The sequence below is a fragment of the Zootoca vivipara genome, chromosome 12 (genome assembly GCF_965207765.1).
Source record: "Zootoca vivipara chromosome 12, rZooViv2.hap1.1, whole genome shotgun sequence".
Classification (NCBI taxonomy): domain Eukaryota; kingdom Metazoa; phylum Chordata; class Lepidosauria; order Squamata; family Lacertidae; genus Zootoca; species Zootoca vivipara.
In genome coordinates, this window is record NC_142595.1 from 36260707 (window position 1) to 36286359 (window position 25653).

The 25653-nt window shown below is 45.7% G+C and overlaps 1 protein-coding gene and 1 long non-coding RNA gene across 4 annotated transcripts in view; one reads left to right on the top strand and one right to left on the bottom strand.

Moving 5' to 3' along the window:
• LOC148683981 (uncharacterized) overlaps positions 1 to 25653 on the bottom strand; it is a 48797-nt gene that overhangs the window by 17574 nt on the left and 5570 nt on the right. For 2 of the 3 annotated variants that reach the window (XR_015946532.1, XR_015946530.1), the window contains exon 2: positions 3208 to 3323. The exons of the other annotated variant lie outside the window; for it this stretch is intronic. This is a non-coding gene — a long non-coding RNA (uncharacterized LOC148683981). The remainder of the gene's footprint in view (positions 1 to 3207; positions 3324 to 25653) is intronic. 3 annotated transcript variants of the gene reach the window in all.
• On the top strand, positions 6166 to 22818 carry CACNG8 (calcium voltage-gated channel auxiliary subunit gamma 8). Its single transcript, XM_035136242.3, has 4 exons — positions 6166 to 6433; positions 10991 to 11074; positions 19433 to 19573; positions 20314 to 22818. Exons 1-4 carry the CDS (start codon positions 6211 to 6213, stop codon positions 20955 to 20957), a joined length of 1092 nt encoding a protein of 363 aa, XP_034992133.1. The 5' UTR covers positions 6166 to 6210; the 3' UTR covers positions 20958 to 22818.

Sequence of the window (25653 nt, forward strand, 5' to 3'; positions counted from 1 at the left end):
TCATCATCCAACTCCACCCCCCCTCAAAAAAAATATTTGAATGAATGCTCAATAAGGAGCCAACATCTTCTGTCTCCCTGCAGACAAATCAGGATGAATGCTCAATAAACAGGTTAACTGGAAGCACCATGTCCCAATAAATTCAGTGGGACTTACTTCTAAAGCAAACATGAGTAGGATTGTGTAACCAGTTTTATTATTATTATTATTATTATTATTATTATTATTATTATTATTCTCTTTTATTGTCTTATTCTACTGTACAGTAGTTAATTTCTAACCATGTACACCCGACTGCTACTGGGGTACAGAACACTGAAGCTCACATCCCCAATCAGTCTGTTTCCCTGGTGCTGTTATTATCATCCATCTTTACTTGGGAACTGTATCTTGCAGTCTTCTGAATGTCTGGGATGGGGGCGGAATATTTTGGGACTGGGTGAGAGACAGGGTGTGATAAAGAGCTGTAGATGTGGGAAACCTGGAGAATAAGAATCCCAGATTCTCTGCAATGGAAAGGAGCACCCAGCAAATCAATAAGGCTGTCAAACCAGGTACAAGATGACCCCAATATTAGGTTAAGTCTTTGCCAGCCAAAATTAGTATTTATAGGAGGACAAAAACAGCAAAGCAAAGAAAAACACACCTGGGCGCTGATTTCACAAGTGGCACTCCCTGTATATTGGTGCTTGAATCTTGCACGTGTGTAATTCAAATGAAAAACTAGGTTAGCTAAGCTTAGCATTTGTCTGGCACTGTATACACAGCATACCTTTAAACCATATACAAAACTCATTCCCACCCTCACCAAAGAACCCTGGTAACTGTAGTTTGTAGTGGGTGCTGGGAATTGCAGTTCTGTAGTAGGATAAATAAATGACATATCCTAAAGACACAGCTGTCCCTCATTCTGAGAAGTTTGAACCCTGGGTAAGCTCTTGGAACCCCTGGAATCTCACACTGTTCAGAGATAGGGGTGGTGTGCAAATATAATTTTTTTTAATTCCCCCCCCCCATGTTTTTAGCTGCTCTTATTTTATCTGTCAGCCACCTTGAGGGGAAAAGTTGGGATATAAATAAATATATAATAATACCGATAAGGTATTATGTGTACGCATCCTGGGGGAGGCTCTCTCTTCACTTTTCTGTCTGCCATTAAAATATACACAAGGCCAGTGCTCCCCCCCCCTATAAAATATGTTTAGGGGTATTCTCATTTTCCTGAATCTGAAGAAGTATGCATGCACACGAAAGCTCATACCTATGACAAACTTAGTTGGTCTCTAAGGTGCTACTGGAAGGTATTATTATTATTATTATTATTTTGTTTTGACTATGTCAGACCAACACGGCTACCTACCTGGAACTCATTTTCCTACTCATATTGAAATACTGCCCCTCAATGAGGCCAAACTTTAGGGGTATGCGTACCCCCAGAAAAATAGCACTGCTAAAGGCATTTCAGATTTCAATGTGTTCCCATTGTTACTTGTGAAATTTTGATGGGTCTGGGCAAAACTCCACAGTGGTTGGCAGGGCTTGAGATTTGGGCCTGTCCAAGGAAGAACCCAAAGTAAGAACTGCAAGGTATACAAGGGTGGAATATATTGTTTTCCCCTTTTCTGTTTGGTTGGCAATGTTACTAAATCTGTGCAAAAGCCAAAACAAGATGCCTCATATTCTATGCTTGGGATCACTCTACTCTTTGGGTAAATTCTGAATTCCATGCAGTTAAAGGACACGCTTTCCCCACAAATAATCCTGGGAACCTCGCAGAGCTACGATCCCCAGCACCCTTAGCAAATTAGAGTTCCCAGGATTCTTTGTAGGAGAAGAATATGCTTTACATATATGGTGTGTAGCCTTAGGCCACTTCTACAGTTGGCTTGCAAGACCTTAGATCTCATCTGTTTAGTACAGGCATCCCCGAACTTCGGCCCTCCAGATGTTTTGGACTACAATTCCCATCTTCCCCGACCACTGGTCCTGTTAGCTAGGGATCATGGGAGTTGTAGGCCAAAACATCTGGAGGGCCGCAGTTTGGGGATGCCTGGTTTAGTACTTCAGCTTCATAAATGTGTGGCCTATTTGCAAATTTGCCGAGACCTTCTGTATCATTACAGGTGGAACCAGGTGATCACTTACCACCCAGTGCCCAAGATCTTGCCAATAACTGCTTTTTAGTCATCCCCTTAAACTTTGTTAACTGGGCCTTCCAGGATACTGAGGGTGTGGAGGCGGGTGTGGGAATAAACTGAAGAAAGAAGGAAGGAGGAGAGAGAAAGTCTGGGTGCTATGGTGTAAAGGAATTAAGAAAATAATCCAAGTTTTGTTTAAAACCTGCATGGTGTATCCTCACACAATAGTCGCTTCCAGACTTTATTGAGCACGCACCTTGATCTATTTGCACAAAGTTGATGGGGACGTCAGATGACATTTGCTATTTATTCCGCATTCATTCTGGTTTGTCTGCATAGAGGTTAGCTGTCGTTGCATCAATGTTATCCCACACTTTCCAGTGCAGACGTTTTCTTTATTGCAAAAAAATGTGATTGGGGGGGGGGAAGCAGGTTTGTTGCACAGGAGCACCAAGTCATCTTTCATGCTGCAACCTGAATTGGTCAGTATGTTGACTGAATCCCTCCTGAAAACAGCAATATTCTCTAAGAGTGCGATGTGTTGATGAGGCACAGTGCAACAGCAATCGTCATACAAAACTAACAAGGATACGGGTCCACTTCAAATTTGTATCAATTCTATACCTGCTTAACAGTCATGGCTTCCCCCAAAGGATCCTGGGAATTTTAGTTTGGCAACAGGGCAGAGCATTCTGTTTGAGATCTCACAGACTCCTAAGATCTAGGCTTGCAGAAAGGGAATGACTGTGAAACCAGTTCACCATAGCTGCCAAGTTTTCCCTTTTCTCGCGAGGAAGCCTATTCAGCATAAGGGAAAATCCCTTAAAAAAGGGATAACTTGGCAGCTATGCAGTTCACACCTGTGGTGTAGATATGTACTAAGTACTTAAAGTCAAAATAAGCCGAAATTTCTGCAGAAGCCACAGACCTCTTCCCTGAAACCCAATCGCTGCCCCTTCTGCTTTACAGGGGCTTGCTATGACAATTCAATGGTTGCAAATTTGGCACATGATCAGAGGCAGTCTCTTGTGTCTGGTCACCCAGCAAGTGAAGAAATAAATGGTCCCACCTGATGTGTTTTATATATTTTTTCGTTTTATTCCATTGACGAATAGTGGCTTGGGTATGCACTGCATAAACATAGTTGGAAAAAAATATAATGATGTTCCGTTGCAATTGGCCAACCTGCAATTGATAGAAAGGACTCTAATTAGTAGTCCTGCATATTCGGTGATGAAGGATCTTCATTATGCACATGCTAGACAGAGAAGCACCCTTTTAGTGTTGCTTTATGTTTCTTGGCTTAAAGCCTGAAAGGGAGTTCGCATGTTTAAGCCATTTCTCAGACTAATCTGCATATATCCCCATGAAAATCAGTGTGGCTGTGGGCATATTTCCCACAAGCAGATGTATATGCAGTATGGGGGAAGCAGTGATTCATGTGACACATACACACACCAATTTGCAATTAGAAATGCTGTGGCGGAGTTTGGGCTTTCAAATTTCAGCAACGTCTTGTGCAATGCCAAAATTCAGTGCCTCCCCGGCCCCTTGCCTTCTGTTGTAAGTCACTGTCGCTGGGGACCCTGCGGCACCCTCTTGGCCTGGCACCCAGTGCAGGCGAACTGGTCACGCTCCCCTAAATCCACCTCTGAGATATGGAACCACCCAGAAGTTTGCCTCTTCACCTGCTCACTGTGGGCCAAATTGGATATGGGCTGCGAATAGACCACACAGTTAAAGCACATGCCCCCACCTGCATATAACCCTGGGAACTGTACTTTCTTGAGGGTGCTGGGAATTATACCTCTGTGAGGGGTAACTAGCAGTCCACACTATTCTTGATGTGTGTGTGCTTTAAATGCATGTGTCTATGCAGCCATGGTGATAGGGATAAGTCCATCTTCCTTTTACAGAAAATTCTATACGAGGCACAGAAAAATCCTGATGATGGGGATGCCTGCAGCGGCGGAGCAAGCTGATTGGGCACCTGGGGCGGTGTGTGGGCCCTACGCCCAGGGGCGGGGCCAGCCCCCCTGCGGGGTGGGGTGGGGCGGGGTGAGCCAGGGCAGGACGCTCTGTGGGGCATCCAAGGAGTCTGCCTGCCTCCTCCCACTCAGCCGCCCTACAGCTGAGGGGGAGGAAGCAGGCGGACCGTTTGGGGCAGCGCGGAGCCTGCGGGCGCCCAAGCCACCGTGTCACTCACAGGAGAGATGCGTGGCTCTGGCACGCTGCAGGCCCCGCGGTGAGTGCAGCCCAGCATTTTGTCACCCCCCTCAGTGGCGAAATGCGGGGCGGCCCACTCCCACCGCACCCCCCTTCCTCCACCCCTGGATGACTGCAAATCTATTTTAATCTTGAAAGAAAGTAAAATACAAGTCTGAGAAGAACCCATCAGAGGGCAACTAGCCTATGTTGCTGAGGGGAAATACATGTTTGTGAAGGAGGGACAGAGCTGGGAAGTTTGGTCTCTAATCATTTTAAGCACCACCTCATCAAACTATATACTTTTAAACTGTGTTGTTTAAATTAATAATGAAAAGCACTGTCTTGATATCAAATGCCTTTAATAGCTTTGACTAATGGCTGAGGCCCTTTTCATTGCCTTTTACTGTTTACAAGTGCCTACATTATTTTTACACTCAATTTCTCCTGCTTCTACAGTTGTTGCTGATTTTGTTATTGTAAACCACCAAGTCCACTAGCAATAAGGATAGGAGTGCAGATCACTAGATGAACTATTGATTTATTTAATAATTTATTAAATAAATAAATAGTTTATCTGAGGACCAGAATACCTGCAATGAACATCAAGGTATCAGGGATTGGTTTAAAAACTTCCCCCCTCTGCAGTCTTTACTCAATTCTTTCTTTTTTTCTGTCTTTCTTCATTTCCTCCCCTTTGCCCAGAAATCATTAAGTCACACAACTAGTTGGCTCCATGTCAAGTTGAGTCAGAGAGATCAAGCGATCCTCATAAACCGACGTGTGCCTCAAACTGAAGAGCAGAAGCTGAAACTTAAAGTCTCCCAAACTCAGAGAAACCCGAAAGGAAGAAACTGAGGACAAGCACATTTTTAAAAAGGAAGTCAAGTAAACTTGGCATAAAGAAATGGGAAACATTTCTAGGCTTCCCTGAAACTTGCTGAAGCTGCATATTAAGAAGAAACAGAATTTTACCACAAAATATATTTGAAAGTCCTATTTTCTCCATAGAACCTCTATGGGTTCCTCAGTGGCCATCCAGATTTGAAGAAGAAGAAGAAGAAGAAGAACCTAGAGAAGATACAGATTTCCCCCCAGAAATCTCTAGGAGCTCTCCAGTTGTAATTTAGTACACCTCCAGAAAGGATCTTGCAAGCTTCCAGAAAATCTCCAGTAGGTACCTAGATATTCCATTGTAGCCTTCCAGTACTCCACCAATAGGCATCTAGATGTAATCCAGATGAAGCCTTCCAGAGGTTTTTCTACCTGCTCTTCAGGATTTGCACAACAGTGATCCAGAAACTCTTCAGTTATCCTCCCCTGGCTATTTCCAGCTGCTACCCAAGCCTTCATCGTCTGACTGTGTCCTCCAGAGAACTAGTCTGACAGATCTCCAGAATTTCCTCAGAAATCGTCCATAAAATTCCCAGATATTCTCCAAAACTTATTGCACCTTCTCTGGAAACTTATCTTGAAGTCCAACTAGATATTCTACAGAATATCTGAAGAGAGCGCTTCCAAGAGAATCTAATAGTCAGAAGCAATTCAGAAGGAGCTCTGCTTGTGTTCTTCACAGGATTCCCTAGGGTTTTGCAACAGTTGTTAGGACAACCTTCCCAGCCCATCTTATATCCCGGTTTCTTCTACACATTGAACTCAGTGAAAGACAATAGTCTCCTGGTGCCATTTTCCAAAAGCCTCTTGTGCTTTTAGATTCTGCTGACTGGAAGAGGAAGCCAACCACAATAGACAAGGCACTCATCACCTGCTTCCTTGAAAGCATCACCACCACTATTTTTCTTCACCACTCCCAGTTTTCTTTCTTGCCGCCAAGCTGGAGTCACTTAAACGCTGGAATGAGGAGAGGATGGTCTGGTGTGAGAAAGGTGTCCAGATCCTGCTCACCACTGTGGGGGCCTTTGCAGCCTTTGGCCTCATGATCATCGCCATTGGCACAGATTACTGGCTGTATGCCCGTGCCTTCATCTGCAATACCACCAACATATCTACCGAGGAAACCCCCCAGAAAGACAAGAAGGATCCTGGAGGGCTCACCCATTCAGGCCTCTGGAGGATATGCTGCTTAGAAGGTGAGGGGCGCAGTCCAAACGTTGTTAATCCATTCAATAAAGTTCTGGGACAGGATTCAGGGGCGGCCACTGGCCAGGAACCTGAACACCCTCTCTGGAAAGCAAGTTTAGGAAAAAAAAACACTGGAAAATAAGGAGAGGGAGACAGGAGAATTGTAGGACAGCACACCAAGCTGGAGCAAATCATAACAAAGATGTGACAAGGGAGAAGCCCTTAGTGTACGATTCATCTACCATGAGAAAAGGTTGGAAGAAGAGGAAATGAAACTAGTGGAAAGAACTCGCGAGAAAAGTATTGGACCTAGGTCCTAAGGCAGGCATCCCCAGACTTCGGCCCTCCAGATGTTTTGGACTACAATTCCCATCATACCTGACCACTGGTCCTGTTAGCTAGGGATCATGGGAGCTGTAGGCCAAAACATCTGGAGGGTCGCAGTTTGGGGGTGCCTGTCCTAAGGCATAAATCTTTGTGGTTCAGTGCTGATTAAAAATGAAGGGCTGTTTAGTACTGCTGAGACACTGCTTTCCCCCACTTAGCATGAAAGAAAATTCAGATGGTGGTTCTGCTCGTGGCTAAGATGGTTGTAAAATGTTATGTAAGCTTGATTCAGCAGACACCCCCTGCAACTTTACTTGGAAGCTTCCTGCATTGCAGAGGGTTGGGCTAGATGACCCTAAGGGTACCTTCCAACTCTTCTATGATTCTATGATTCTCCTTGCAGCTTTTACATCTAATTGCTTCCTTTGCAATGTGTCAGCAGTATTAATTATGAATCCTCTTAATTGCTCTTAATTAGTGAGTTCCTACCCTGTGGGGTGGGAGGATTTGATTACTAATTTCCCACATTATTTTGTCTTCCGTATTGTAAAATAATGTTATTTCACAATAAGAAAAGAGGAAGAAAATATGAGAGGATACCAGTAATCAACCCCCCTCCCCGGCATTTACAGGGAATAGAAGCTGGCTAATTACAGGGCAATTCACCAGCCATGCTGAATGGGAAGCAATTAAGAGGCAGAAGCCACAAGACAGAAGCTTTTAACTAAAGGCACAGTAGCTCAGAAAAGTTTAATGGTTTCCTGCTCCACACCAGACAGGCTGACGCAGCAGTTTTATTGCATGAATGAATAAAAATAATACAAATCGGTTCTGGAAAAAAACACTGGAATACAACAAGCTGGCAATAATATCTAGATTCTCTGTAAAACACAATTGAAACAAAGGATGACAATTCCAAACTTAAGCTGCAAGCTTGGCAGCAACCCAATATCCAATAGTATGGCCTAGCAGCTGTTGACTGAGAGATTCAGTTGATGAGACAGGATGAGAGGAAGGCAGCTGGAGCAGCAATGAAAGAATCTGTCTATATAGATATATTCTAAAAGCCAGTCACCAACATTGCGTCCCACTGTCCCACTATTCAGCCACACTTGTGACCAAGGAACAGAATACACGATGGAGCAAGGAGCAGGCTTGATTTTTAATGGGTGGGGTCACCAGAGGCAGGGAGCAGGGTTAGTCCCTAATCTGGAGTGTACCCCTTTGCTTTCTCCTATGTAACTCGGAAAGCATGCAGTCTTACAAAAGAAAACTAAAGCACTGGTCTTGGTGATACAACTGCCGAGAGGCAAAAACCTGCCCCATCTCCACTGGCAGTGGGTGGTCTGCCCCTCAAACTGATAGGGGCTTCCTATTCCCCTATGTGGCCCTTACAGTCTACAAACCCAACACAATCCCGCCTGTCACAGTGGGCATGACACCAACTGCAATCAAGTACATATTGTTGCTGTTGTGAAAGCTCTCTCCTTACTCTAGAATTCCTCACTCTACCCACATAACAGTAAACAGGCTGCCATGTTGCCCACACAAGGCGCAGTCAAAGATCCCAGGTTCTCCCCAAGAAAAAGAAAGCCTTTAAATGCTCGCTGCCCGCTTCCGCCTTCTCATGCTGCCACACCCCCACAGAGCAAAATTAGGGTTCTTCCACACTAGCCGTTTCCCTTTCTTACTGTGGTCCTAAATAAGCCTCTGAAGCCCTGTTTGTACCTAGAGGAAATCCCTTGTTGGTGCCCCGCTTTTATAGGGTCACGGCTTGTGGTGATATTTCTGACCCTAAACAGAGTCATTGATAGCTCAGTGGATTAGAGCATGGTGTTGATATACTGTACCGAGGTTGCAGGTTCAATCCCCATATGGGACAACTGCATATTCCTGCATTGCAGGGGGTTGGACTAAGATCAAGCATAGGCAAACTTGGCCCTCCAGATGTTTTGGGACTACAACTCCCATGATCCCTACCTAACAGGACCAGTGGTCAGGGATGATGGGAGTAGCAGTCCTAAAACATCTGGAGGGCTGAGTTTGCCTATGCCTGGACTAGATTATCCTCAGGGTCCTTTCCGGCTCACCAGACCCACTTGGGATCCACCAGGCATGGCCTACAATCTGCGATGCACATGGTGACAAAGTTGGTGAAGCCCCTCAGCTCTGCATGACTTGCCCCTGCATTCCTTCATTACATTGTCACTACCTACCACTCGTACCTGAATTCCAGAGACCTTTCAGAAAGGTTGAAATGATGCAGATTATCAGCTCCAGAGAGGGAGACTAATTTCAGCCTCCGTCCTTTTCCTCATCAAGCTGCTCATCAGCAAGATTTTGCCTGCATTGGCCTCCTACGCTTCCATCATTACATGGCCAGCAGCTAAGGATGGATGAAACTGTCAAATTTGGGTTCTCTCAGTTTCTCATTTTTACAGTCTTAAATTCAGTTTCTGCATCAACCTGAATATAATTTTAATCCTCATTGGGGGGGGGGAATTATCAGCTTCATTTTGCACATTTCTCCTAAAATACTTATTTTTGGATGCATTTTTGTCTAATACACATATTTGTACAAGCGATTTCCCCCTAATATAATGCATTTTTTGTTTGCCATATATGCTTTTTGTGCATATTATTTGGAACAGCATTGCAAAATTCAGAGAAATGTACATTTCAAAGAGTAATTGTCTTTTGGTTCACTAGGTAGTTTCTCAGCAAAACAGAAACAAAATGGATTTTTTCCTTTTATCCCTACTTGCAACACAGTCCCTTCCCTCCCTCGTTACTTTTTAAACAGGCTGCCATTCGCCTTTTTCTGGTGTTTTTTAAATGTTCATTCCTTTTTTGCTTTTTTTTTGCACTGAATCACAAACATTTTAAAGGTAGGTAGCCGTGTCGGTCTGACGTAGTCAAAACAAAAACTAAAAAAATTCCTTCCAGTAGCACCTTAGAGACCAACTAAGTTTGTCATAGGTATGAGCTTTCGTGTGCATGCAAGTATCTGAAGAAGTGTGCATGCACACGAAACCTCATACTTATGACAAACTTAGTTGGTCTCTAAAGTGCTACTGAAAGGAATTTTTAAAAACATTTAAAAAATAAAATTAAAAAGACAAACATCCAAACTCCTGTTGGTGCAATCATGCTGCCTGCTTTTGCCTTTTCCATGGGGAATGGGCACTGTGAGATTGTTAAGAGAAACACAGCAGTTAATTCAGTGCCATTTAAATGTGACATCATAGTGATAGGCCTGCTTCTGTCTGATTGATGAATGCCTCAGCAGCACAGGACTACAAGGAGAACAGGCAGGGTCAGTGGAGGAGTGATGGGTGTTGTGGCCCAAAACATCTGGAGACCACCAGGTCTGGTGAAGGCTGACACCAGAAAGGTCCTGATGGACCATAGAACCATCTATTCCAGCATCCTGCTTCCCATAGCAACCAAGCAGACAGCTCAGAGACGCCCAAAAAGCAGAACGCAAAGATAATAACCCTCCCTACCTTTACTCTGTAGTGAATGGCACACATAAATATGACTATTTTATTTAGTCGTTGTGGCTAGATAGCCATTGATAGAATTGTCACCTGTGATGCATCCCTTCTTTAAACTTCCCAAGACACTGACCATCACCACATCTTGAGAATGAAGTGGAGACTCGCTCTGTGCCTTAAAGTTTAGACACCTTTGCCAAATGAGCTGGCAACCACCAACTAGCCAATCGTAACTCAGCTTACTAGGGGACTACCAGAGCAATGTTGGTGACTATGGTAACCTACCACTCCAGGCCTGAAGAAGGTCCCCGGTGCCCCTAGGTGCTCTAGGTGGCTTCTTGGGAAGGACAATAGCTCAGTGGTGGTGCATCTGCCCTGCATGCAGAAAGTCCTAGGTTCAATTCCCAGCATCTCCAAATAAGACTAAGAAAAACTCTGACCAGTGTAAACAATACCGGGCTAGATGGATTTGTTGTCTGACTCAGTACAAGGCAGTTTCTTATGTTCCTAAGAGGTAGCACTTAATAGTGGAGGGGCCTGCCTCGAGAAATGGGGCTTGGCAGACTGCGCTGAGATTTTGTAAGAGCTTGGGATTTGGTAGGGAACATTGTGTGTCACAGAAAATCCAACAAAGTTGGGGCCAATTACCAGGAGATGCATCAAAACACTGCTCTGAGCTCAAGCCGCGTTCACAGAACTGCTTTGAATGCTGCTGGTCATCTCTGTCTCCCTCCACTCTAGGGCTAAAGCGAGGGGTGTGCGTGAAAATCAACCATTTTCCAGAGGACACAGACTACGATCACGACAGCGCGGAATACCTCCTACGTACGTATAAATAGGGGGCTTATTCATTCCCGTGCCTTGGCCTCGGCAGCAATGTGTCTCTACTGTTCTCCGTTACCAGGGGAAACAGAGTTTGAATACCACTGAATCTCAGTGTTAGAGGTTGCTGGGGCTGAGATACAGAAGCCGCCCTCAAGATTTAGCTGGAGATGGACAGCAACTCCTACGTATTGAAAGGGGGGTGCATCAAATATTGTAGTTTCCTTGGGGGGGGGGGTTACTGTACTGCAAAAGGGATGTAGCTGCTTCTCAGTGCCGTGGATTCCTTTGAGTCTGCCATGTTGCAGAGAAGGAGTTCACTCACCATTTCTTCATGCTGGAGATTACTGACAAGTTATAAAGGGGCAGCGGCAGGGTAGATGCAGCTGTGTCGGAAATGCCAAGGATTCCCCATCAGTTCTGCTGAGTGGCTTCTTGCGTCCCCCACCCCACCCCTGCCAGGTAAATATCAAATGCAAGGCTGGAATCATCTTTACGCTGACTACTCTCTGGGGTAGAGGCTCCAGCCAAATTAGGGCTCTGCAGTGATTTAATTGCCTTGAATTTGAAAAAGCAAGTGCAAAAAAAGTATTCCTCCCTGCCCTGAATATCATTCAATTTTTTTCATGAAACTTCCTTTTGGAAAGGGCGGGGTGCTGCCTTGATTCATAAGGTAAAGGGACCCCTGACCATTAGGTCCAGTCGTGACCGACTCTGGGGTTGCGGCACTCATCTCGCTTTATTGGCTGAGGGAGCTGGCGTACAGCTTCCGGGTCATGTGGCCAGCATGACAAAGCCGCTTCTGGCGAACCAGAGCAGCACACGGAAACGCTGTTTGCCTTCCCACTGGAGTGGTACCTATTTATCTACTTGCACTTTGACATGCTTTTGAACTGCTAGGTTGGCAGGAGCTGGGACCAAGCAAAGGGAGCTCACCCCATCGCGGGGATTCGAACCGCCAACCTTCTGATCAGCAAGCCCTAGGCTCTGTGGTTTAACCGAGGGCCTTCTGGCGGTTCCCTCACTGCGAGAAGCCAAGTTGCAGGGAACTAGACAGAGGGCCTTCTCAGTAGTGGCACCCACCCTGTGGAATGCCCTCCCACTAGAGGTCAAAGAGAACAACAATTACCAGACCTTTAGAAGGCATCTCAAGACAGCCCTGTTTAGGGAAGCTTTTAATGTTTGATGGATTTCTGTATTTTAGAATTTCTGTTTTGTTGGAAGCCGCCCAGAGTGGCTGGGGGAACCCAGCCAGATGGGCGGGGTATAAATAATAAATTTATTATTATTATTATTATTAACCCACAGTGCCACCCGCACAGGGCCGGCCCAACGTGCAGGCTGGGTGGCGCAGGGCACCATGGCACCGGCCCGCCAGGAGGGCGCCGCAAGCTGCGCCCACCCGCTGGCCGACCGGTCCGCCGCGCAGCTGCGCCTGCCCGCCCGCCTGCCGCGCAGCAGTGCCTGTTGCACCCGCGCTGTGCGCGGCGCCCACCGCGCTGGGAAACAGGGTGGTAGGGCGCCGGAACGGGACGGGAGGGCTCCGGAGGGATCCAGTGGGCGCCGGAGGGATCTGGCACACCACGGCGCCGGGAGTGCTTAAGACGGCGCTGCACCCGCATCCCACCTTGATTAATATATGTAGGTAAATTTAAATGCAAACTGCCTGGTCAGGAGATGTGTGTGTGTGTGTGTGTGTGTGTGTGTGTGAGAGAGAGAGAGAGAGAGAGAGAGAGAGAGAGAGAGAGAGAGAGAGAGAGAGAGAGAGAGAGAGAGGCCTGTGTGCTTGCATATAAGTAACATTAGCCCTCGGGAGGTCATTCATGTAAAAGGATTAGACATTCATGGGGGAATGGTATTAGCCATGACAGCTAACTGCATCCTCCATATTCAGAAGCAATACAGCTCGGATTACCAGACGCTTGGAGCATGTGGCCATAGATAGTTATCTCCTTCTTTCTGTTTATTTATCTGTCCATTTATTTTTATTTAATTAATTTATACCCTTTTTGCCAAACCAACTTTCCAATGTGACTTATGGTATATTCAAAGAAAAATAATTGGAAATCAAGTAGAGCACAAAAATAGAAAAACGAAAAACACGGCAGCATCCAAAGCCAGCAAAACACAGTGCTGTCAATCATATTCAAGCACTGTCTAAAAGTGGGAAGGGAAGTAGCTTGTTAGACCTTCCCTGTGAGAGAATGCCGCAACAGTGGTGGTGCTGCTGCTGCTGAGAAGGCTTTGTCTGTGGTACCCACCAATCAAATAATTGCTAAAGGTGTGCCAGCGAGCAGTCTCCCATGCTGATCTAAGCCTGGACAGGTTCATATGGGCAAATAAAAAGATAAATAAATAAAGATAAATAATAAATATTTTTTTATTTATACCCCAGCCTTCCCGGTTTAAAAACCAGGCTCAGGGTGGCTAAGATAATCTTTAAAGCCCCCAAATGTTCTGAGACCAAGCTATTAATCAGCACTTTAAACTGATCCTTGAACACTGATTGGAAACTACTGCGTTTGAGGCCACTGCATTGCTCCTACCAAGCATCCTGGCAACTGGGCTTTATACCAATTCCAAACTGCATTGTTCTCCTGTAGAGAACAATGGAACAGGCCAGTCTGTATGTAACTAGTGCATGGGTAACTGAGGCCAGATCCACCTCCTCTCAGGAGGAACACAGCTTGCAAACCAGCCAAACAGGTGAAAAGAGTTCATCCAACTGGATCTAGGAGTACTCTCAGGCTGTGAATTTTATTTTTCAGGCAGCGGCCGGGGGGGTGGGGAGGGTAGTCCCATCCCAAAGCAGGTTACAGCCTCCATCCAGATGAGATTTCCAGGGGCATCTCATTGGCCACTGCTGGAGACACAATACTGACCTCAGGTCCTAATCCAAATTGTGCCTTTGATACCCGAGGTGTATGTTTTTAGGGCCCATTCTATTCCTGTATCTGCATTCTGTTTTACCTGTTTTTAATTCTGAATATTAAATTGTTGTAACTCACAATGGGACTCACAACCACCACCACAACAACAACAATAATAACAACAACAAGAAGAAAACACATAAGGAAGATCTTATTCAGAGACCTCCTGTATCTCACCTCCTCTGACCCAAAGCCAGCTAGCAAGGCTAGTTCAGTTCAGGAAAGCTTTGGTTCCAACAGCACACTTATGGTACACTTTGGGGGTTGACAAAAGTTGGTGCAGATATTTGTCCAGAATAATGTCACCCCTAAACACTAACCTGGACATCAAGTGTCTTGTGGTGGTGAGAGGGAGGTGGGGGAGAAAGAGCCCTCAGGCCAGGAATGGGTACAAATATCCCATGTACATTTCTAGGACTGGGTGCTCAAAGTCTTGTTGCCCAACATGGGTGTACTTCATGACCAAAGCAATTTTGGAGGTGCTTCTCTATCTGCAAGCCAATGCCATCTTAATATTTTTACTACAATTTACTCTCGTCTAATTGAAAAGATTAGCCAAGAATTTATGAATGACATTTTTTTCTGCCAGCTGCTCTTAACAGTTCCTTCTTCTCAGAAGTCCTCACCTTTCCCTTAAACAGCTCCATCAGGCCTGTGCCTACAGAGGATTAAAAAAAATGATGATACATACAGTATTTTAAAATAATATACTGATATTTTTCAAAGGGAAAGAGGAGCAGCCATTTCACATTCCCCTTTAAGCAAAAACAATGCAAGACAGATTTGCCTTCCTCCTTTCCAATGCCTGTACAGCTGAGAACACTGAAGCTCATATTTTGGAACTGACATTAGCCCTGGCGGCAAGAGAGTTCTCTTGGTTGTCCCTCTGAAAATCCATTCTGATTTGACATGAGTTAGGATGGAGTCACTTGCGCATAAGTAAATCTACTTTTCTACTCTGAAAAAAATTCTCATATGCTGTTCCCTGTCTCTCCTAATCAGAGGCAGTACCTTCTTTTTTCTGGACCTTATCACTGTTAAACTTCTGCCCCTATTCCAGTGGCGCGGTTAGGTAATTTTAGATTTTTGACTTATGCCCTCCCTCTCTCTATAGGTGTATTGCTTCACAGTGACCTGGTTCACATAACACTAAGCTGTGGTTGTTTAACAAACCATGAGTTATCCACAATTTGTCCCAAGGATGATCAAACAAACCATGGCTTGTTCCCCCCAAATTTGCTTTGTTTTCCAATTACTCTGGCCTGGTAGTTTGGTGAGCATCTGGAGTGGAGGGGCCAAACAAACCATGGAAAAATGTCACAGTTAAAACAAAGCAGGGTTTGTATACCAACCACAAACCATGGCTACAAACCGTGCAGGGGCGGAGCTACCTGCCCCAGCACTCAGAGCAGCCGCCTGCCCGGCAAGCGTCAGGAGGGGTGTTGCTAGCCGTCCGCGCGGCAAGCGTCCAGGGGCGCCACCCACGTAGCAAGCGTGGGGTGCGGTTGGCGCACACACACATCCTCCTCCACCAGTGAAACTGTGGCCAAAAAAATTCCACATTGTTCAGTCACTGTGACAATGTTTAAACATAATGCTAAACCGTGGTTTAATAAAACATAGTTAAATAGACTGTGGCTTAGCATTATGTGTGATCCAGGCTAATGTGGTAAGCCAGCCCTTCTGTATTTTGGATTCCCCACTAATTCTGCTGAGTTGGCCCCCAAATGACTACCTTATTTTATCCCTGATCTAGCTTTTGAGGATTCCTAAAATTATGTGTGAAATATACTAATATTGCTGTTCATCAAGGTTCGCCTCCCTCCTGAGGCCCCCATGACATTTAAATATCTGAGTGAGGGGTAAGATACATTTTGTCTCTAGCACGCAAGCACATACCCTCCCAACAATTTTCACAGACAAAAATAGGGACATGCTTATTACACCCCAGCTCTCATACCAAGGATAGCTGTCTGAGCCACCCTCCCTCCCATTACAACATTGCTGAAAGCCCTGGTCATTGACTTGCTTACTTTAATCATTTACTTGCCTGCCCCTTAACACACATTTAATAGCTGGGAGAGTGCTTGCTCACTTGGTTAAAGCTAGGGATTTATTTTAAAAAGTAAGTGATGTAAAAACAATTGAGACGGAATAAACCTATATGAAAAAAAATTGTCACAACAATAAGTTACCAACATTTCAAAATATACCTCAGCAGCTGCAGTGTGTGGAACAGCTGGCTGTGCACTGCATTGTAGCCTTGCATGCATGCACATGCACTGAAAAGCAACAAGATGTATTCACTGTTCACTCTGACATGAAACCTCTAGAGATTCCAGGAAGAGAGCAGAATTCCAAAGGCTGACAGTTCTCACACTCACAGAAACCAACAAGACATCCCCAAGAGGCCAAAAAGAGGAAAAGAGAAAAAGGACGGAAGGAAAAGAAAAGATTGTGATTTGTGAGGGATGAGTACAAAAAAATAAAATAAGGGACGACCCATGGCAAATAAGAACAACTAGAGTATCTGCAAACATATAAATGTCTGTGCATGACCACTAAGGCACCACGTAGTGCACAGCCTGCCACTTCTCATGCTGCAGTTTAAGAGGTCTGACTTTAAAATAAATTAAAAAAATTCCTTCAGTAGCACCTTAAAGACCAACTAAGTTTTTATTTTGGTATGAGCTTTCGTGTGCATGCACACTTCTTCAGATACCAATAAATAAATGCAGAACATAGGTGGAGTAGAGCCTTCGTCAACATATAATACAGGGGCTCAGAGTGCCGAGGCGGTAAATCTTTCTATGAGAATCAGAGTGTTACAAGCATGTCCTTTACATTTTCACTTGTGTAAGGTTGGCAGGTATGCAACGTCTTTCTCTAAGGGTTCCCGTGGGGTTTGATTGTTGCTTTTCTTTGTGGGACAGGATGATTTATTAAAAATGGTCCCATGCTAGGGAATGCCAGGAGGGAAGAAGTGTGGGGAATGGATTCAGGGAATGTGATTGGACAGTCAAGTGTTCTATGGACAACTCCAAGAGGTAGCTCAAGCCTATTTATTTATATTCAACTAGCTGGCCCGGCCACGCGTTGTTGTGAGTTTTTGTGTTAAATGAACCCTTTTCTGTTAAATTGACCTTCAGAGTCCCCTCACCTGCCCTGTCCCAACCCCGACTCCCCTACTGTAAGTTTCAAAAATAAGACTTCCCCACCCACGCGTGTTCCTGAAAATGTCCCCACCCCCACTGCTTTGGCTGACTCAGGGTCCTCCCCCCCCATGGCTATGTGTTTTCTCCCCTCCCTTTGCTGTGCCTCATCCCTGTGAGTCCCCTCTCCCGTTGTTGTGCCTCATCCCTGTGATTCCCCCACCCTGTGAAAGGCCCATATTCTGTTAGTTTTTGCCTGTGGCCTACTGGGCAATGTTGCAGCCTACTCAGTTTTCACTGTCCCAACCCACCCCCCACTGCTTTGGCTGACTCAGGGTCCTCCCTCCCCCCCATGGCTATGTGTTCCCCCCTCCCTTTGTTGTGCCTCATCCCTGTGCACCCCCACCCCCCCGTTGTGAAAGGCCCTTTTCTGTTGTTGTTGTTTTTTTGCCTGTGGCCCACTGAATGGTACGGCCTACTCAGTTTTCCCTGCTTGGCAATGCTACGGCCTATTGAAAAAGCTGGGCCTTGTTGCTGCAAAAGGACTGTTTTCAGTTGGTTACTTTGGAATTTTGTGATGTCATCTGGAGGCACAGCTTTGGAGGTGGCAGGGTGCGATCTGCCTTTCTATTGGATGCTGCTGGAGTTTTCAGAGCTTCTGGTGGTAACGTCTAATTTGGGCACCACTTTATTTGTATTTAATCATTATTTTAGGTTGAAAGGTGTGTTTTTTGGGAAAAATTAAATGCCAGATTCCTCCCTGATGGCCATGGAATGTTGTGGCCAAATTTGTTACATTACGGTTCAGCAGTTACGGAGAAAGGCTGTGACCTCCGTGTGTGCAATGCCTACATTTATATATATATAGATTTATATACCACCCTTTATCCAAAGATCCCAGGGCGGTGTACCACATTAAGAACATAATTTATGCACCATAATAACAACAACATAATACATAGCATAATAATAAAACAATCATGAGAACAGCCCCCCCCCATTTAACAGGCAATATATTTTTAATGGCCAAAGGCCTGGGTAAAAAGGAATTTTTTGCCTGATGCCTAAAGTTGTGTAATGAAGGCAACAGGTGAGCCTCTCTGGGGAGAGCATTGCACAGATGGAGAGCCACCACAGAAATGGCCCGTTCTCATGTTACCACCCTCCAAACATTTTGGGGAGGGAGGACATAGAGGAGGGCCTTGGATGACAGGTGCAGGGTCCAGGTTGGTTTGTATGAGGAAAGGTGGTCCTTCAGGCATTGAGGTCCTGAAGAATGAACCCAAAAACTGTCAGCTGGTGCAGCCGATCCAAGATCAGCGTTATATGTTCAAATTGTCTTGTTCTGGTGAGCAATCTGGTTGTTGGATTTTGCACCAGCTGAAGTTTCCAAACCACCTTCAGAGGCAGCCCTATGTATAACACACTGCAGTAATCCAAGCTAGAGGTTACCAGAGCGTAGGCCACAGAAGTTAGTCTCACTGTCCAGATAGGGGCGTAATTGGGCCACCAGACGAAGGCACTCCACACAACCGAGGCCACCTGGCAGTGACAGTAATGGATCCAGGAGCACCCCGAAGCTACATACTTGCTCCTTAAAAGGGAATGTAACCCCCTCAAGGTCAGGCAGTCTCCCATCCATCCAGTCTAGGAAACCACCCACTAACAGTGCCTCTGTCTTATTCGGATTAAGCTTTAGTTTACTGGCTCTCATCCAGTCCATTACTGTGGCAAGGCACTGGTCCAAGGTGAATTACAAAAATTCCAACCTCTCCTTTCAGAGTGTTGTGGGGGAAATAATTAATATGAACAGCATCTTTAACCTTTCGACAGGAAACATTTCCCACATCAGTTTCCAACAGCTTCTCCAGCCCACACACAGGCACACAGGGTGTGTCATAGCTCAGTAGCCACAAGTCATCAATGCTGTATTGCAACCAATAAGGCAGGCAAATGAAGTTGGCTCTAGAGAGGCTGTGGATTGATTTGGCATTACTTATGTAAAGCAAACTATCGGCAGAATCTTGTAGCGTTGCCCTTGCTGGATTCCACCATTTCAGAGTGAAGGTACAGACTGCATCATCGAATGCTTCTTTCCCTCTAGATTTTTTTTTCTGAAGAAATCCTGTACGCGTAGAAAACTAGCATGTCAGGATGAGGAAGGCTGGTTCAGAACACACCCTGAGATACTAGTTCTCTCTGTGGAGAGAGCTCTGCTCTCCGACATATATTATTTCCTGCACTGTAATCTCCTCCAACCTACCTTCCCCTCCCCACAGGTGTGGTACGAGCCTCAAGCATCTTCCCCATTCTAAGTGCAATCTTGCTATTGCTGGGAGGGTTCTGCGTGGCTGCCAGCCGTGTCTACAAGTCCAAGCGTAACATCATCCTAGGTGCCGGCATCCTATTTGTTGCTGCAGGTGAGTGGGGGGTAAAGAATCCCTCTCTGGTTCTCTAGTGTAGTTACATGTGTGTGTCTATTCAGTGGTTAATTCAGAAACACACAGAGACAGACAGACAGACAGACAGACAGAATAGATCCACCAAAAACTTTATCCCCCAGTCTATGGCTGTGTATACACTCCCATTTGCTTTGCATCCAGGTGCTCCCAATACTGCTTTGGGAAGAGGTATACATATGATGTAAGCCACAATCTGTATCAATTCTTCCATTTCTTATGAAATGCTGCATTTCAGTGCAGTACCCCACTCAAACCAGTCTCAATCTGAATTGGTGAAAAGAACAACCTAGCTGTGTTTTAAGCGGGATATGTGTACACAGCTTATTTCTCTGCCAATCTATCACCCTTCCTTTATCACTCCATGCATGCATCTACAACTTCACAACCATTTACCTCTACCTTCTTACCCATTCCCTCATCTTTCCTTTCTCCTCCTGCTCATCCCACCAGAGGCGGATTTAGGGCAGTGCAGCCACAGTGTCTCGGTGTCTCAACATATAGGGCAGCTGTGTACAGAGCCAGGAGCTCCCAATTCGAGCCTTGACAACTCCTGACATATCCATTCACTGCCACCATTTCCCCTCCCGCTTTCATCTTTCCCTAACCCATTCCCATATACAGTGAGTCATCTGCCTTCTCTACCTGCCCACCCCACAGCTTCCCTCATTTCACTGTTCTTTATTTCCACAACTCCTCAGGCCTCAGTAACATCATCGGTGTCATCGTCTACATCTCAGCCAATGCCGGAGACCCTGGCACAAAACGCGACGACGAGAAGAAGAGCTACTACTCCTACGGCTGGTCCTTTTATTTTGGTGGCCTTTCCTTCATCCTGGCCGAGATGATTGGGGTCCTGGCCGTCAACATATACATTGAGAAGAACCGGGAAGCCCATTGCAAGAGCCGCACGGAGCTACTGAAAAACCCATCTTCCTCGTCGTCGGCCATCTTGCGCCTGCCCAGCTACCGTTTCCGATACCGCCGCCGGTCACGCTCCAGCTCCCGCTCCACCGAGCCATCGCAGTCTCGAGAAACCTCACCGGTGGGCCTCAAAGGCTTCCCTTCCACTGACATCTCCATGTACACACTATCGAGGGACCCCTCCAAAGCCAACGTCAGTTCGCTCTACGGCGGTGCCAGTGAAACGGCATCGACGGGCGCGGCTGCGCCGGGCGCAACTGGCAGTGGCGGTGGGTTCTTGCAGCTGCACAACACTTTCCCCAAGGACCCTGGTGTCACCGTCACAGTGACTGGGCCTGGTGTAGCAGGGGCAACTGGCACCCTGGGCAAAGACGCCTCCTCCAACACCAACACGCTCAACAGGAAGACAACGCCAGTGTAGGGATGGAGTTAAGGGAGGAGGGGGCATAGGGAGAAGGAAAGATGAAGAGAAGACACAGCTCAGAGAGTAGGTTGGGAGAGTCAGAAAGTTGCAAAGCGAGAAAACAACCCATCCACGCATTTCCTCCCTCCTCCCTCCCTCCCTCCCTCATCCATCCATGAGCTCGCATTGCTTTCCTTTTTTTCTAACCCGCAAATAGAACCCAAGTTCACACCTCACACCTTGGGGGAGGGCAAAGTAGCGGAGGGGTATGTTCGCCAGGGGGCTTTCATGAATGAAGTGACAGGGATCAGCCATTCCTACAGCTTAAGAGACACTTAAACCAAACATCATTGTCCTTTCAAAACAGGCACCTCAAGGATAACCTAGATGAACTTTTCCCCACCCCACATTGGGCTGGAGAAGAGGGGATGCTTTGTGTTTTGGAGGTGCTTGAGGAAGGGGGATAGTTTTCCTTGCCTACTTGGTTAAGATCTCTAATGGGCAGCCAGATTCAGAATCTGAAAGGGACGTGTGTTGTGTATATATGTTTTGAAGACCCTGGCTCCTCCACTCGTAAGCCTCTTACAAGATGGCTTCCACAGCGTACTGTGCCAAATTTGGGGCTGCAGTGTGGATCAAGAGGGTGTTTTGTTCCTCAGCGGGTATAAGGGAACCCTCTCTTCTCCTTCACTGCAGCTTAATTAAGGGCTGACAAAAAAGTTTGTGCCAAAACACAGTGCCAGAATTTTTTTTAAGGGCGGGGAAGGTGTTTTAAAATCCAAAAGAACCGACTGCCCCCTGGTGGCTTTTAGAAGTATTTCTAATCCACTAGGCTTTGCTTCAATCTCCTTCTAGTACATGTTTGGCTGAAGTCTTTTTCAGTTTCCAGCCCATCTCTAACACTGAGCCATAGCTCTTCCTGAGATGAAGATGTCTCTGGGGAGGAGAGGGTCCCTGCTATTTATACAGGCACCCCTTGCCCACTTTGAAATGATAATCAACCAGTCATTATTGACTTTATTTGTTTGTCTTGTCCATTTAATAGATAGATAGACCCCTCCCCCTTTTATCTTCTTTTCAATATAGGGAAGAAGAACTTTTAAAATGAAACGAAGTAAAAATAGAAATGGATTACACTTCTGTTCATCCCTACCTAAACCCCACCCCCAATTCAGCATCCTAGGGAGAATTTTTACATGTATTATAAATATATAAATAGATAGATATAGATAGATATAAACAACAACAACAACAAAAACCACGCATATATATGAGAAGACGAACAAAACGATTGTGAAGTTTCTTAGGACTTGGTTGATTTGCGTTTTGTTGTTTTTTTTAAAGCAACAGCGGGATTACTATTTCCCCAGCGGAACTTGTGCCAACTTGCAAGCAATCGGTTTTATAATCCTGGTATCCTGAACCATGCTCGACTTTACTCCCCTTCTGCATGCAGAAACGGGTCTGCAGATCCTCATTGCCGACCCAGATGGATTTCCTTTTTTGAACGGGTGCCGCAAGAACCCAAGTGGCCCAATGTATAATCTATACCCCTTTCCATCTCCTTAGAAAACACAATCTCCCAGAAACTAGTTTTATTGACTGCTTTTCTCGGGGGTTGGGGGGGGGCTCACATATCCTGCATCTGCAGCGAGAGCAGAAGGGGAGACTGTAACTACAGTGTCAGGATAATTAAGGCCTATCCTGGCAGCACTGGCAGCAGGGGTGTCAGAATCAGAACCACGCTATTTATTTATTTTTATAGCGACCCTAAAACATGGACTCAGGGAGAGTTACAATAAATAGATGTTAACAAAATGGATATATTTCACCATTAATGGGGAAGGAGAAGGGGAAGAGAAGGCAGAAATCAAAAACTAAATGTAAAAAAAAAAAAAGACAAGACTTTTTTTTTCCAGATTTCTACTTCTCTTTCCCCATGAATGAGAATAAAACTATGGAACAGAATGTCTCACATTCGGCAAATATATAAATATATATATATGTTAAAATAAAACTCAAACCAAATTGTATAACCAAACCAAAATGACTTTGGAAAGGGTGATGCAGACTATTGCCACCTTAATCGCACTTGGTAGGAAGGTAAGCACAATGAGATGCTGTTCTGATTAAGCATGCTTACTGCCTGGCTGATAAATCAGCTGACATAAAATTCAGGTCAAGAATTTTGGTTTGAAATTCTCCGGCTGAAGAATTAAGGGTCAGCCTATGAAGAATTCAAGGACCCCTGAATACAGCACTGTTTGATTTAGCCTTCTTGTCAAAGAGAATATATTAAAACTTCAAAACAATTAAGTGCTTGGGTAATAGATATACTGCTTGGTAAGAGGTTTGTCAAGAGACTACACTCTCGTCTTTCAGTAGCTAATCTTATGGGAAAGCCATGTCTGAAAAACAGTTAGAAACTGTGATTGTCTCTTTACTGTTTCTTCCTGCCTCTTAAGAAGTAGTATTGCCCCCCCTCTCATTTGTTTTAATGAAAGTGTATAGGTTTTTTTCCGGAGGGGGGGCGCTTAGAATTGTGTAAGGAGGGTGGGCTTTTTTCCTTTTTTGTGGTAATGTGAGAGGATGAACAATTTAAAACTTGAGAGGAAAAGTGTACGTTTTAAAATGTGCAATGAGAGAGAAAACCTTTCAGTGGAAAAGCCTCGCCTGTTCTAAGTTTTTTCTGTATAAAAGTGGGTTTCATATTTTAAAAAAGACAAAAATACAAGAACATTTTTTTAAGAGGGGCAAAATCCACTTGATTGTGCTACTTACTGGTGAATAAAGCAAGAGGAAGGGAAAAAACAATACAAATAAAAACAACAGTCTGTCTGTCATAACAACAACAACAAAATGCATGGATTTTTACTGGAATCTACCTTTCAAATAAAGTCCTATGAAAATATGTCCAGGGGAGGTTGTTACTGAGGGGAAGGGACACAGCCAAAATGACTTACGTCATGAAAGGAGGCATTGCTAAGTTACGAGTAACTACAGAGCTGCTTTCAGACACATGATCACAGACACGTGGGCCCAATGCATTTAAAGTACATGGCTTCCCCAAAAGATCACTGGGAACTGTAGTTTACCCGCCACAGAGCTACAATTCCCAGCACCCTTAACAGTTCCTGGGGTTCTTTGGTGGGGAAATCATGTGCGTTAAATATATTAGCCACACTGTTCATCAAGTCTGCATTCTGGGGATTTTGAAAAGGGTGACCCCCTCTTTGCACTAGAGTAGGGACGGGGAACATGTGGCCATCTAGATACTGCTGGGCTCAGCCAGCATGTCCAATGGTGACTGCAGTCCAGCAACATCTGGAGGTTCTTCGCTAGGGTGAGTGTGAGTGGCTCTGCAGACAGCTAACTCATAGGCTGCTCTCGGTCTCTCCCACTCTGTGGTCTGTACAGTGGTACCTCGGTTTACGATCGCTGCGGTTTGCGATTGATCGGTTTCCGAACGCCGCGGACCCGGAAGTGCTTACATCCGGGTTCTGCGGCGTGCAGATACGCAGAAGCGATCTGCGTAGCATGCGCATGCACAGAAGTGATCTGCACGATGCGCGCATGCACAGAAGCGCTCTATTGGCGCTTCGCGCATGCGCAGAAGAGGCGCTCCGTTTACGGACTGCTTGGGGAGCAACTGGCTCCCCGGAACCAATTGCATCCGTAAACCGAGGTACCCCTGTATTTCCTTTGGGTGCCATCTCTTCCTTATGTTTGGCAGCAAGCTCACTGTCAGGACATGTTTGAACTGTGGGATACCCCTGACCATTAGGTCAAGTCGTGACCGACTCTGGGGTTGCGGCGCTCATCTCGCGTTATTGGCCGAGGGAGCCGGCGTACAGCTTCCAGGTCATGTGGCCAGCATGACAAAGCCGCTTCTGGTGAGGTACCGCTGTAGCGGTACCTATTTATCTACTTGCACTTTGACGTGCTTTCGAACTGCTAGGTTGGCAGGAGCTGGGACCAAGCAACAGGAGCTCACCCCGTCGCGGGGATTTGAACCGCCGACCTCCTGATCAGCAAGCCCTAGGCTCAGTGGTTTAACTCACAGTGCCACCCGCGTCCCAAAAGGAAAGAGGAGCACTAATCCACTAATGCAAGGTTTCAGGCAGGAGTCTTTCCCCAATTCTACCTGGAGACACCAGGGATTGAAGCAGATTCAAAAAAGCAGATGTTTTTACCGCTAAGCTTTGGCCTTTCCCTTGACACTCTGACTGGCAGTGGCTCTCCAGTGGAGACAATTCACACCACTTGCTGCTGCAGGCAGCCGTAGGGGTGGGGCCTGATGCCTTCTGCAGTCAAAGCATGTGTTCCCTGCTCCTGAGCTAGAACTCGCTAGCAGCCTCATGCTCGGCATTGTTTGGGAATTTGAAGAAACAAAATAATAATAATTGAAAACAAGGGTTAACATCGGGGCAGTTTTCTGAAAGATTCAAAATGGCATCCAATTGTAATCCAAACATAGACGGAAACCAGCTCCATGATCTCTGGAACCATGATGCAAAATTGGTTAGCATCAGTGCAATTCTGAAAGGTTTGATCCGCCTGGCATCCAGTTGTACCCAAACCTAAGCAAAAACCTGTTCGGCTATCTCAGAAACCATTATGCAAAGATGTGGTTATGATATTTGGTTTGGAAAGGTTCAGGTAAGTCCATTTGTCTTTCGAGCCACATTGGCAAGTGACTCCCCAGGGGCTCAGG

Bases quoted from the DNA above. Each gene is read 5' to 3' on its own strand.
- CACNG8 (XM_035136242.3), top strand. From the start codon at position 6,211: ATGGTCTGGTGTGAGAAAGGTGTCCAGATCCTGCTCACCACTGTGGGG. The intron at 6,434-10,990 runs GTGAGGGGCGCA...CCTCCACTCTAG, and splicing joins GAGGATATGCTGCTTAGAAG to GGCTAAAGCGAGGGGTGTGC. The intron at 11,075-19,432 runs GTACGTATAAAT...CCCTCCCCACAG, and splicing joins CAGCGCGGAATACCTCCTAC to GTGTGGTACGAGCCTCAAGC.